The sequence below is a fragment of the Pieris napi genome, chromosome 10 (genome assembly GCF_905475465.1).
Source record: "Pieris napi chromosome 10, ilPieNapi1.2, whole genome shotgun sequence".
Lineage (NCBI taxonomy): Eukaryota > Metazoa > Arthropoda > Insecta > Lepidoptera > Pieridae > Pieris > Pieris napi.
This window is the reverse complement of record NC_062243.1, coordinates 11,331,452-11,346,367: the sequence shown is the minus strand read 5'-3', so window position 1 is coordinate 11,346,367 and position 14,916 is coordinate 11,331,452. Positions and strand designations below refer to the sequence as shown.

At 33.4% G+C, this 14,916-nt stretch overlaps 1 protein-coding gene across 2 annotated transcripts in view; it reads right to left on the bottom strand.

Annotated features, from left to right (window-relative positions):
- LOC125053309 (transmembrane protein 132E) overlaps positions 1–14,916 on the bottom strand; it is an 86,055-nt gene that overhangs the window by 18,586 nt on the left and 52,553 nt on the right. For both annotated transcript variants that reach the window (XM_047654629.1, XM_047654630.1), the window contains exons 3-7: positions 13,849–13,995; positions 8,269–8,533; positions 4,043–4,186; positions 3,412–3,586; positions 606–754 (exon numbers count right to left, since the gene is read on the bottom strand). In XM_047654629.1, coding sequence (XP_047510585.1) covers positions 606–754; positions 3,412–3,586; positions 4,043–4,186; positions 8,269–8,533; positions 13,849–13,995 — 880 coding nt within the window. The remainder of the gene's footprint in view (positions 1–605; positions 755–3,411; positions 3,587–4,042; positions 4,187–8,268; positions 8,534–13,848; positions 13,996–14,916) is intronic.

The window sequence follows — 14,916 nt, the reverse complement described above, 5'->3', positions numbered from 1 at the left end:
CAGTCATTGTGTTGATTATATTTTTTAGTTTAGATTAAAAAGGAAACTCGAAGCGAATCACATTACACTTGTTTTAGATTAAACTATATCACAAGTCTATCGGCCAATATATTGCAAAAAATATAAAACGTAATTGAAATAAACAATAACAAAAACATAACCTTAAATAGGGTGCGTGAACGTTAGTATATCTACTACATGGCGGGGAACACAAAATATTTTGTTCCAGGCTTGAGGAGTACTTCTCTATATCTTTGATTTCACAACTCATAAGCATAATACTGATTTAAAAAATCCATCACTTTAGTAATTAACGATTTACCGATTTCGATATGAATATTACAAAAGACACCCATGGGAAATCAGACAATAGATATGTTTTATGACGATAGATATGGCCTTCAAACATTTTTTTACAATCTATTATTTAAACGTTGATCAAAGTGGCTAATGATGGACTAAGAATCGAATACTAAGACTAAGAGAATTTGCTATATTCAGAAACATATATTAATTCACATTGAGTATCAGTTAAGCGTCAAGTATCAAAATTAAAACACAAAAATATATCAAAGTATAAAAACTATACAATGAAAGTTACGTACCTCGACATTGCTCTGTTGATAACGGAGTCTGCAAGATCTTTGATCAGTGAGTCCATTTGGGCCATCGGGTCTGGAGGCACCCCACCCCCTCGACGACAAAGACCGTTTTAATCTGTCCTTAGCGTTCGTTTCATCTAAAACTTTCCAACCTGCAAACAATGCATCTAGGTCAATATGGAATGTAGGTTGCGTTGACATATCAAAAAATATGCCGATTTTTAGACCTCCAACGAACAACATGTTTTAACAAGGAAACTTTTTGAAAGCTGTGTGAGTTGGAGAGAATTTTTCAAAAAATAAGGTACGACTTTACTGGTCATTTATTAAACTTAGTAATAGATGCTAATGAACTTAGCTACTAGCCGAAAACAGATTTTGGCTTCCAATCAAATGGTGAACATTACTTAACAGCTAAAGTAACAGTTAACTCTTAATGAACGACCTAGGTACAGTTTGTGTTTTTTAGAATGTCAGCTATTCAAAGTTTGACAACTAGAAATCTAATGTATCGAATAATATTCATATCTCCGTGGCGCTACAACCTTTTTAGGTCTGGGCCTCAGATTTCAGAACTCTCACTCGGCTTTGGTCGGTTTAGGTTGTCCTTCATACAATGATACCCTCAATAACGACAATAATAAAATAATAAAAATTACTATTTAAGTTGCGAAATTAGTTAAAACTGCGGAGCTGTGTACGATGTTTCGTCGCTTTATCGTCCTAGCGAGAAATAAATTCGACTGTCGGTACTCGTCATACGTACCGAATTTTCCAAGAAATCTGTTACTTTTTCTACAAATTGCGCATGCTTGCATGTGCTTTATCACGAAGATGCCTCAATATCGCAAGATATGAATTAAATAAGTAAAAAATACAACCTAACTACTGGTACAGTACAAAATAACAGACAACGCAATAGCGTTCAAACGAATTCTTTTTATGTAATTACTAACACAAGTCTGAAATAAACTTTCTTTATCACTCCATTTAACGAGAGTACCAACTCTTTTTAACGTCAAAATAGACACAGTCCCGTGACTGTTATATATAGTTTCCGCTGCAATTGATATTGTAATTATCTAATATTTGACTTAAATTAAGAAGAATTTATTATATTTTAAAATTCAAATCTACTCTCGATTTTAGTATATTCCACGGCTTTTAACTTAAGAAAGCCCTCCAAGAATGGCCTTGTCCTATTTAATTTCTTAATAAAGTTTGACGTTGTTCATTAGCATAAGATAAAATATGGATTCTATTTAACCTATAACGTTACTTTGATTTTAAAATACAGTGAAAATAACACATTGAATTATACATGAAACATGTTCGCTGCTGGTAATTGAATTTTCATTCGACTGAGCCTTTGTGTTTTCGGTTATACGTTTTTTCGCTCCAATATTTGTTTATATTGAGTAAACAAGCCGTATAATGGGTTCGATATAAGAAGACACATATTCGTTTTATATGAAATTTTCCTTCAACTGGGTTATAATTGATAGAAGAATTTTCCGTTTTCTCTTTATCACTATTTATCTATATATGTATATCTATTATAACTACGCTACTTTATTCACATTTAAATAAATATGTTTGTGCTTCTTTCACAAATTGAAACATAACTGAAATATGCCGAAAATAATTTTAATACTTAATAAGCTAATGCTTGACCTGAATACTACATGCCGTTTTTCGATGTATATAATTTTAATCGTTTAAAACCTCACACAAATTAAGTACTTTATATAAAATGCAATAATTACTCATAAAAAGGGTTTAAATTAAAAAGACTATACTATATATAGACTAAAATATGGCGCATTTCGCTTTATCTTGATTGGACAAACGGAAAGTCGAAACGTGTCGTGTGTCTGTGATTGGATTCAAGCGTAACTCCTCAACGTCTTACATTAATCTCACTCCTAAAACGTATATATTAATTATGAGTAGACATCGGATTATATGCATTTGCATGTTTGCATATGCAAATGCATATAATTCTATTTTTACAGCATTATTGCATATTTTGGTACTTTTTCATTGATAGTGCTTATTTCAATAGTTAGGTATACGTGTTTGGCAAATATTGCTATTATCTCAACACATTTCAGTAATATACCCGATGCGATTGAGAAATTAGAAACAAAAAACTTTCCTCTATGCCAGTCCTTGGAAACAATAGAAAAAATTATTGAACAGAGTAACGCCCTTCCGAGTTCACTATCGCAAAAAGTTCGTGGCAAATTAAATGCAGTTTTGTATAAAAATCCCGGTTTTGAAGGGATAAAGAAAATTGACGCGTTTATCAACGGCACCGGAAACAGCCTGCCTGAAGAGGTCTCTGCAGAAATGGCGCCAAATTTTAAGTTCTGTCCGGTAACGTCAGTTGACGTAGAAAGGTCATTTTCAGCCTTTAAATTAATATTAAGTGACAAACGTCACAAGTTTGCTCAAGAAAACTTGGAAAAATATATTATTGTTTACTGTCACAAGAATTATAATAAATAAGTTTATTAATTAATTCTATGTAATAAATTATTAGTTTTATTTGTATTTTTTATTCTAATTGCATTTTTATTGTGCATATTTTATGCATATTTCGCCCTTTTTTAGTGCATATTTGCATGCATATTTTGGCATTTTGATAGTGCATATAATCCGATGTCTAATTATGAGTAACGTTAAGAAGCGAAGTTTAACTAATTTTAGGACAATTTTCCTACTTGTTCTTTACACAAAGAAATTTGTATATATTTGAGTCTTTATCAAGATACAAAATGATCCAGGAATATTGTAATTTTATTACCTTTAACTTGTGATAGTCGGTTGTCATCAACGTCAATTTCCAGAGGATATTCCGGCATCCAAACAGTGAACCTAGCGAGGCCTGTGTAGGTTCCATATTTGACAATTACAGACGCGTTCGACGATCCACGAATTTCTGAACCATCAACGTATACGGAACTGCACGATGATGAAACCTGTTCGAAAAAGTATTTAGTAAGTTTAAATATATATTATATATTTACCTATAATGAAACTATATACAGTTACAACTTCAACGTCATTATTTTAACTAAAATTTGACGACTGGATCAAGTCGAGTCTTTTTTTAAATGTATTCCTTGAACAATAGGAACGTTTTTATGGAAAATAATGAAAAGTTAGAAAAAAATATTTTATAGTTTTATTTAGTTACTTAGATGTTTATTCCAGAAAACCGAACAGATAGTAAAAACCTATATTAAGGCGAAAGGAATTTCGACTTACATTACACTGACAAAGGGTCAAAAGTGATGTCAAGAAAAGCATTCATAATTGGATGCAATCGGGTGATACTTATATTTCCCTAAGATATTCGACTCACAAAGCAAATTAATAGAATATTAACTGATAGCTTCCAATCAATTGAAGGACGCCTACACAAATTGACGTACCTTAAGGACACTCTCGTCCTCCGAATGGCAAGAGCTTTGCAGTGTGACGTCAGCAACTTGACCGGCCTGCGATACAATTAGAACCTTCATGGCTTGGGACACTTGTCGTCCGGTCAATACCGCAGTGTTAAGTACCTCCCAGTTCTGAAAATATAACATTTTTTAAGGTAACTGTGTATAATTGTTTCAATATGTTTTAGGATTACTAAAAGTTATTCTCATATTTTTCTAATTACCTATATACACCGGACGATTACTTAATATATACAAATTGTAAAAGTTGGTGGTTTCTGAACTTTTAAATGTTCGCATTGCATCTTCACGTGTGACTTTTTTTATCTTGTCTTTGAATAACTGAAATAATTGGTGTTCTAATTAATTTTAATTTTGTTATTTTCCTAGGTACCGGTATACACGTAACAAATCATGTAAAACAAACATATTCGTTATTACAACAATATATAAGCCAAAGACAGTTATAATACATTTTTACTTAAATATTGAAACTATTGTTATTTCTCTAGCGTAAGCGTAACACATCTCGGTGTAGAAAAAGGATTTTTTAACTAATACACGCGAGCCTGTAACATAACAATAAAGGGCGGTATAGTCGAAAAACTTCCGCCTGCCCTTTAGTCGAAAAACCTCAGCCTGCCCTTTAGTCAAAAGACCTCAGCCTGCCCTTTAGTCAAAAAACCTCAGCCTGCCATTGCGGCGAATAAAAAAAATACAGTACGAGAGAAAAATTAATGTATTTGATAACAAACAGGTTAAATTCACATCTTACATCATTAAAGACACATAATTAACAAGAGAGATAACGGCACTTCCATTGAAATGATATCATATTAATTAAGAGAGGTCTCAGGTCAATTCATACGACTATTTAAATTATCTGTTTATAAGGAAATGAGTTTTGTTCATCAATGAAACGGCTATCACCCTGAGGCTTAATAGAACTACTGAGAAATGATTAATAAACTTCCAAGTTAATATAAAACAAAGTACTGTTGTTTAATTAAAGTTACTACCGATTAGATAAGTTCTTTGGAGAAGACTGACTGCTTTTTTGAAGTCAAATACTACGAATTTCGAAATAAGTTAAATAAGCACAGATAAAAGTTTATATTAAATCTGTTTCCTCACGATGTTTTCCTACACCGTTCGAGCGAATGCTAAATGCGCACTTAGACAGAAAGTCCATTGGTGCACAGGCGGAGATCGAACCTATGATCCCAAGGACGAGAGTCGCACGCTGTAGCCACTAGACCATCACTAGTGTTAAGCTAAAGCTTTCGTTAAACCCGAAGATTCTGTTAGAATTTAAAAATGCACAAATGAGGAATCAGTTAACATACATAAATGTCTGACCCAGCCCAACCTAAAGTTTGTGTTAGCACCTTAAATTGTACCACTCCACAAATGACTTACAAATAAATGGGATTAAATTTTATATTACATAATGGCTATTGATAAGTTGTTTGACAGTAACCACACAAATTTATCACGAAATTACTGTATTCAACGGCGCTTTTAAATTGATTGATTTTGGTTCATAAATGTATTTTAACATTAAAAAATAATAAATATGAATATAAATTCAATAATAATTTTAAAAGTGAAAGAAATACAGGCTATAAAGTTAATCATTCTTTTGTATTGCATTGTAAATGAACCGTGAGATTAGCTTTTAGATTTTTGGTTTATTATTAAGTTTGTTAATTATATAATTTCAATGTTAGGTACTTGTAATTTTATTTTTGTGGATTTGGTTATGCATTTCTTGCACATAATATTGCTTTTTATAGTCCTATACAAACTGGGATTGCCTAGAAGAAGTTAGCGATAAGGCCGCCCGTTGTATCACTATTAATTTTTGTTATTTGTTTGTCTTTTAATGTAATTAAGTTTAAATAAAAAAGTACCCTTTTATCTCTTTTTGCCAAATTGTGTTTACGCTATGATGAAAAGAGACGACTAAGTTGAAATCGTACAATAAGACTGATTTAGATTTTACGAATAAGCGGTTAACAGACATGTTCAAGAACGCAGATAGCGTTCTTTTCGAAAAAGGAGTGCTCAATCGATTGTAAGATCTCCAGTCAGCCCGTTATTCTAATTGAACAATTGTATATTTTAATTCACTTTCAACACGTTTGTGTAAAAAATAAATCACATTTTATGTGCAGTATATATTCTTGGATTCCCGTTCTAGGTATAGGTACAGTATTTTTTCTCTATATAATTTCTGCTATATTTAGCTATTCAGAAAGGAAAACTGCCAGTATCTTCGGAACCTTGCCTAAAGGGACTCCTTTTAATAATATGTTTTAGTTACTATATTTTAATATTAGTTATTGTTTTTATTGTTCTTTTATTGTATTAATTACATTTCTGCTAATGATAATTAGAATGTAGAATAACTTATAACCAACATCTCAACTACGATTGATATGTGAACCTCTGATAAAAAGGTTGCGTGACCAATTGCGACCAAAAGTTACTTCAGATATTTAAATCAACTTACCGTTATCACACCCATAACAAATCAATCTATAATCCGAACAATTAAGCTATCGTAACCAAAAAGGCTCTAATCTTTGAACCAATTAAGGCTTCTTAGTTTATCGTTACTATCAAGGTCTTAATAAATTGTGAATTTCGTGCGCCTGGCTCGTTCCAGCCCTAATATCGTAAAGTTAAATGAAATAGAGTGACACTTGCTATACGATTATCATTGTTAATTGTTACAGGATTTGTTCGAATTGGGGTTTTAAATATTAACCTAGTACACGCATCCCTGGAATTTATCTTGCTCATTGAACCTATGAAAATAAAACTAACCTAAAATTAAATTTATAATTTGTATTAATTTTCGACACAAATTCATTAAATTCCTAACATATTATCCTGTTTCCCTCCCTCCAAGTCTCGTAAATCTCAAGTTTTAGATTTGTATAAATATGACATGACTTCTGACATGTGTACTTTATACACACGCACTTATTAATTATTATTATATATTTATATACTAATTTAACATGTAGATAGAGCGCTGAATTATATTGAATGTCTCTTTTATTTTGTGATGCCATAAAACTCCAACAAATGTGAATCAATTTAATTGATTGAAGGCTATTGATTGTTCAGCGTCAATGGTTTTAATAAAAGCGTTTAGTCTGCTCAAATGGTCACGGTTTATTTAAATAGTTTCTGTATTCGTCCCGGGGGAATGTATGTTTTCGCATGGAAACTCAATCTACTTTAAATAAAAATAAAATCAGTGGCTACGCTAATAGAGTCTATACCACATAATTGGTGTTATTTTTATATAATGTTATGTGTATATACATTAAATACATAGTAATGTATTAAAGTAGGAATGATTTCTTCGTTACTAAATAAACCACAACATTTCGTAAATTCTACAAATAGATTTTTATAAGATTTTTTAAAAACTACAAAAGGCGTACGTAGTTACAACAGTACGTAGTAACAATAAAAATAACAACGTTTTAAAATTACTAGTAAGTGTTATAAATAATTATTATGGTACTGACTAAATTTTACACCTAGCCTTTTAGTATATAAAAGTGTCTGATGTACAAGATCAAGAATGTCAGTTACAGTCTCGAAGATTTGCGTTTAACATTCTACGGGGCTTAAGGGAGATTCACAGATGATTAGCGCGAAATCCCAAATGCCAATATCAAATTATATATATTAAAACAAAGATTGACCACACCACACCATATATAACGTAAATATATAACCTACTAAAAAAAGCACTTTCTTTGTGTAATGCTTTTTCTCCTACCCTTTCTTCTTCAACCACTTTCAAAACATTATACATTCACTAACAATCTTAAGCAACATCTTCTCAACCTGTCCTATGCTGAAACAGAAAGTATTCTTCTTGTGCAACAGTAGTTTAATTATAAAATTGTAAGTGTTATGTAGAAATCATTACGTCATGCACCTAAAATCATTAATAATTTTAAAGGCCAGCAGCGCACTTGCGAGCCTTCTGGCAGTGCGAGTGTTCATAGGCGGCGGTATCACTTAACATCAGGTGTGCCACCTGCCCGTCTGCCAGTAACATAAAAAAAATGTCAAATGGAAAAGACTACGACACAGGGAATCCTGTGCGGGTAGCGCACTTTCTCTTTTAACTGAACATCATCTTTTCTTTCTTTCTTTATCGCTATGTATCAACTCGGACCTACCTTAGATATGGGCAGCACAGCCTGAATGTCATCCTTCTCAATATCGAGTCGAGTGTTAACTCTATGTTCGTGTGGTGTTTCTTCAGTCGTGGATGCACTGCTTGCTGTTGAAGACACCTTAGCTGACCAGCTAAGTCTCGCAGTGCCTCTACCAGACTCTCCTTCAGAGCCGTCGCTGTCTCCTTCGCCCTCTGCCCCGACTTCCACCAACCACGTAAGGACCTCTTCCCAACCGGGACCACCAGCGCCACTTTCTTCTCCTTCCCTATAAACAGTTATTTTTATTAAAGAGGTTAGTTTAGGGACATCAAATTATTCCCATTATTGAAGTAGTTATCTCGCATTTATAAACTCCCAGACCATGGATTAGTAGTAGTAGTTCGACGAGCTGGTGGACGGAAAAACTATATATTATATTACCACCACACAATTATTTATACCTTCAAGTCCAATATAATAAAAGAAATAAAGTATACGATAATGAAAATAACCATACAAATCTTTTATTAAAAAACTTTTAAAAAGTTCAGAACTCTTTTATTCTAGAAAAATATTAACGTTTTCTTGCGGTATTGTAATTAAAGACCAACGATTTGTATATACTTTTTGAAATAAAATATAAATAAATCTGTGTCCTTTTTAGGTCTGGGCCTTAGATTTCTCTATCTGTTTCATTTGTTGTCAATCTAATAGGCAAGTAGATGATTATCCAAGTGCCTGAGACACGCCGTTGACTTTTTGGGTCTAGGGCAAGCCGGTTTTCTTTCGATGTTTTCCTTCACCGCTCGAGCGAACGTTAAAATGCGCACATAGAGAGACTATTCGTGCACAGCAGGGGATTGAACCTACGCCCTGTGGGGTGAGAGTCGCACGCTGAAGCCACTAGACCAACACTGCACTTTTTCAAATACTTGCCCGAAATGTTTATGCTCACTTCAGCCGAAAAAGTAGTTTTTAATGAACTGTTTTAATGAGTGTTTAATGTGTCAAGGTTATGTCAACCTCTTTGAAAGCGCTTACTTCAATTGTTTATTGCCATTTTGCTAACTTCACTCCGAATGGTTTCGCTATTATGATTATTATAATTTTTTTATAGCATAGGGCGATCAGGACGCCCAATAAGGGCAGTAATCGCAGGCCATGGACACCCATTTTAGTGCGTGCGTGGGTGCGTTGCCGGCCTTTGTAGGAGAAGAATGATTTTTTTATTGTAAGTCGTATCTAACAGAGAAGACCCTCATCGGGAGTCAATTCCACAGTTCACTAGTTCACAAAAGCCATCAAGGTGATGCAGATGAAATTTCGAGTTAATACGGCTCGTTCTGTGATGAAACGAGACAGGAGGGGTCACCCCAAACAACTCTTCAGTACTCCATAGTACACTTTTTAGCGAGAGAGAATCAAGTCGATTGACAATTCCACAAGCCATTCGCTGAATTTGGTCAAAAGGAAGAAGCTGGTATTTGGGAGCCAGAAATGTGAGCATTAAGGATTATTCTAGATGAGGTCGTAATTATCCTAATATATCTAATCCCATATCGCATTATAACGATCGTATAATAACGTACCTACTACATACAGAGTGTATCCCAATCAAAAATGCGAAATTTATTACGAAACAGGTTAAAAGTCAATGTCTTTGAAATACCTAGAAGTTCTCATTAGGAGACACGCAATTTCTATAGTCTATTCTGAATGGCAATGTTCTCGTTCATTATGTTGATGAACTCGCTTTGCGCGTTTGGCGCCATTCATGTTTAATGGCCTTGACCTTCTAATCCTAATTAGATTAAATAACGTGTACATTATTATGTAATAATATGTAGTAAAGTGATAAAACATATCTATCTTAATATATATAAATTACGCGACACGTTGTTTGTCCGCAATGGACTCCTAAACTACTTAACCGATTTCAATCAAATTTGCACATTGTTTGCAGTTTGATCTAACTTAAAAGATAGGATAGCGTACATCTTAATTTATACCCGCAATATTATTTTATTGCAAATTATTTGTTTATTATTTGACAGTCACAATTCTTACAGATGGCGCTGTGTTGAAAGTACCAACGATTCCCATAAGCTACAATTTAATGGCATAGCCACCAAAAAAGCATGGTGGTCCCCATGACTGGTGTTCTCCAACCGTTTCCCTTGAATAGTTTACTACTATGTAATATAACAAAAACCTTAGCCACAGCATCGCTTAACCGGGTCTGCTAGTATAAGATAGATTTTCCATATGAACACACACACATAGGAAATGAAGTAGTGTGAGTTAACGGATAGTGCACAATTCAATCAATGGCGAGGTTGGACACCTTATTTATCAATTCTATGAATAATTAAGGAATTCTTGAAAGGTTAAGCCTCTCAGAAGGATGTTCCATGTATTCATGAGACTGCCACAGGGACGAAACATTTTTAATTTATATAAGTTATTTATTAATTATTATTACGTAATGTAAGATTGTAAATAATGTAGATAAAACCTTCGATATTAATAAAACCTATTTATCTTTTAATACGATTTGTTAATTTTCTGAAAAAGAACTGTGTACAAAATAAAAATAAAATTTTAATCTATTATTCAGGATTATGAACTCCCGTAATCTATATTAAACAATTGCTTAACCACTAAGCCATGGTAGGGTTTAGATTACTTAACAGTAGACATCCTTTCTCATGACACATTAATTACCAGTTCCTTTAATTAACTATTGGTTCAGATAATTGACACATCCGTTAGTCATTGTACAATAACAGTCAAGAGAAGAACCAATAACATTTAAGTGTTTAGAGATAATTTTTAATTATTTTATTTGTACTGTACTTCTTGCAATGAAGTGTACATAAATAAATATGAGTAATATACGAATAGATTTAGATTTTTACTACTGACCTAAGTAACCGTTAACTTTTAATAACGACAATATTTTTTGCAAAACAAGTTTTCTTATATTAAATGTATATTAGAGCACCTGGCTTAAATCTAGTTATCGAGTACAGTTATGAATATTAATAGAACATAATTATAAGGCCAGTGAATTCTAGATTTGTATACTTGAGGTGTGATATTAACTAAATCTTCTACGGATATATATTATACTAGCTGACCGGACAAACGTCGTTTTGCCATGTATATCATTTATAATAAAAAATAGGGGTTGATCTAGAGGGGTGAAAATTAGGAGTTGTTTGTATTTTTTAATGCTGTATCATAAAAAAATTAATCTAAAAATTAAAAAAAGAAATAGGGGTGGGCTACCCTTAACATTTAGGGGGATGAAAAATAGATGTTGTCCGATTCTCAGACATACCCAATATGCACACAAAATTTCATGAGAATCGGTCGAGCCGTTTCGGAGGAGTTTAACTACAAACACCGCGACACGAGAATTTTATATATTAGATATTACGAAAATATTTACGGAATTAACCACGACTGCTCGGCACTCGAAATGTTTATAGTGTGAGGAATTTTAAAAACGTTAACCAAAGATAAATATAATCCCGAAAGTCAGGTTCCCAAGGTAACGTGTATGTTTCAAGATATCTTCTATAAGTATGCGTGAATATTTCTTGCAAAATATTTAATAATAGGTGAACATGACCATGCTGACACTTAACAACAGGTGAGCCTCCTGCCCGTTTGCCCCCTGTTCCATAAGAAAAAACATAGAAACTCAATAATCGGTTAGCAACAATTATTTTCGAGAATAATTTTCATCTTTAACAGGACCAATTACAAAAATTATATTATATAAGCTAAATTATCCCAATAGGCCTATATTAATTTATTTCGCGCTCTTCATTTCTGAAGGTCGTGTTAATGTCGCCGGACTTTTTAAATAATAAATATTTTTCCCCCCGACTATATTGTCGTTGAAGATTAAGTAACATATGTGCGTATATATATTATCATTAACAAAACAGCATTTGTAACTAGTCTAGTTAAAGACTATTTATTTCTGTTAACAACTTCAAGTTTCTTCAACAAGGCCTCCTGGTAGTTTTGCGAACGGATGGCGTAGTTTTGCTCTTTCGTGAATTTTGTAAACGTTTTTGACATTCATAAGCATGCTCTAAGACGCATCTAAACTGAATAAACGTATTTTGATTGATTGATTGATAATACCGTCTCTTCAGCTGTATATAAGGACAGGCAGCATTTTGATTAACTCTAAATCTGTGAAGAACGATGAGAATCCACCATGACCTGTGACATGTGTGTGCTCAGTCCCGTTGGTTACATCTTTAACTATTGAATAGACTGCATCAACATGTGGAAGGAATAACTAAGTAATTTCAGCTGTATCGGAGTTGCTACATCTGTGTTTCCATTTTTCTATCGTTTATATATTTTTTCAGAATATAAATGTAAAATAATAAATAGGCTTACGAGGTCGAGACAGACATCCAGTAAATTGTGAAAGTTAAAAGTAATACATATATTTGAAGTTAAAGCCGCAATTCCAATTCAAGTAGAATTAAAGTGAACAAAAAGGTACCTCTAATGGAGCCTTTGGGAAATTACTCGAGATTTTCCCAACTTTATATAAACTTTATGAAGACAAAACTTATAAGGGAGAATTACATTTGGTTGTCTTGCCTCAGGCATATTAAGAAGACATGTTATTTCAACATTAATTAAAATATATGATTGAGTTTCCAGCAAATGTATAAATTGTAACTTTTACAAGTTCTTATATTACTTATACGATAATGAAGAGAGGAATAGAATTTAACACATTTATATGCTTATTTATTTCTATCCATAGACTAACATTTACATTAAAACTTCTTGAATTAACAGTCCAAGCTTGACATTACTTAAGATATCGATTATTTGAAGTATAATATTGGGTTTTGTGAGAGAAAAGAAGCAAATTTGGAACAGCATTGTAAGGATGTGGGAAACGAAAGGCACATAAGAAGATGAGAGGACGATATAAAAAATGAAGCATATTCAATGCTGATTTGAAGAGCTAGAGAACATCAAGATTGGAAAAATTTGGAGAAGACAAGATGTAAATAATAACCGTTTGCCGATAGATAATATGTATAATAAATACTATATTACTTTAGGAACATTTAGTTTATATTTAGCATGTAAGATAAACAGCAATAAAGGCTTTTTATAATTTATAATTGATTTTATATGTGATTAGGAGCATAATGGCAGCAGCTCCTTACAAACAATTTGTAAAAAATTAACTAATTAAAAGAGTGATGGAGACTTTATTGCCAGTTCTCGTCCGTTCTACGCTTCCAATTTGTGAAGTGGCAATAAATGTTAATTTAGAACCATTATTATTTGTACAACCGTATAAAGTGTACATTGAAGCTATATTAATAAATTATATTTTTACTAGCTTATATACGCAAATTTAACTTAAAGTCATGATTTGACCCATTATCAATTATAATATTTAAAGGCCGGCAACGCTGTTACGAGCCCTCTGTATTTGTGAGTGTCCATGGGTGGCGGTATGACTTAACATCAGATGTGTTTTCTTCCCGTCTGATCCGTTACATAAAAAACCTATATATATAACAAATACAAGAAATCACTTACAATTCAAGTCCATCATCATCCCGTAGTGGTTGTTCGAGACGTGTCGCCGTGACAGTTGCAGACCTAGGCTTGACTTCAGCAGTGACCGCCCAATGAGAGTTCGCAGCGTTCACGCTTACCAGCCTCAATCCGGACTTCACTTTCATCCTTCAAACATAAAACATAGCTAGATTATTAATGCAGAAACGTGGACCTTGCGAGATGTGGCAGACGCTCTGAAAATGTGGTGCTGGAGGAGAATGCTTCGGGTTCCGTGGACCGAGCCACTGATGGCCATGCGTAATACCTTTTCAAAATCCCTATTAAATGCACCAAAACTTGTAATACAGGGTCACTTTTCGGTAGGGAACATACAGGGACTTTTTGGCCAACCTGTATATACATATATAGTTAAAAAACTTGGTGTCCATGGGCTGCGATGTCTGCCGTTTATGGGCGGTAGTCTAGTCGGTAGACTTGCCTTATCATATAAAAAATAATAGTTTAATATTAAGTCCTTTTGCCGACATACGTCTATACATATAGACATAATAGCGTAGATATATGAGTGTCTATAACCAAAGCTTGTGTTTCCAGAATTGAATTTAGTTTCATAATGGTCGAAACTCTAACGTGTGGGAACTGACAAGTTGACCTGATTTCCAACGAAAAGTCAAGCGGTGCTTAAAGCTCTCCATTAGTGCAGCATCAACTTTGTAGCAACGATAAATCTAGTTGAAGCTCGCCATTTTTACCTATCTTGACACGGAATATCAATTTTCTACAGTATCTGTATTAACCCTTCAAAAATATCGAAGTTACGTCAAAACAATTTTGCGTGAAGGATTTATTTACAATATAGTTTATAAGTAAATATACAAGTTGGCGCTACAACCTTTTTAGGTCTGGGCCTCAGATTTCTGTATCTGTTTCATAATCATTTGTCAATCAGCTTTCTGTGCCTGACACAACCGTCGACTTTTTGGGTCTAAGGCTGCTGCTGTGCTGTGCAAGCTGGTTTCCTCACAATGTTTTCCTTCACCGTTCGAGCGAATGTTAAATGCGCACATAGACAGCAAGTCCATTGGT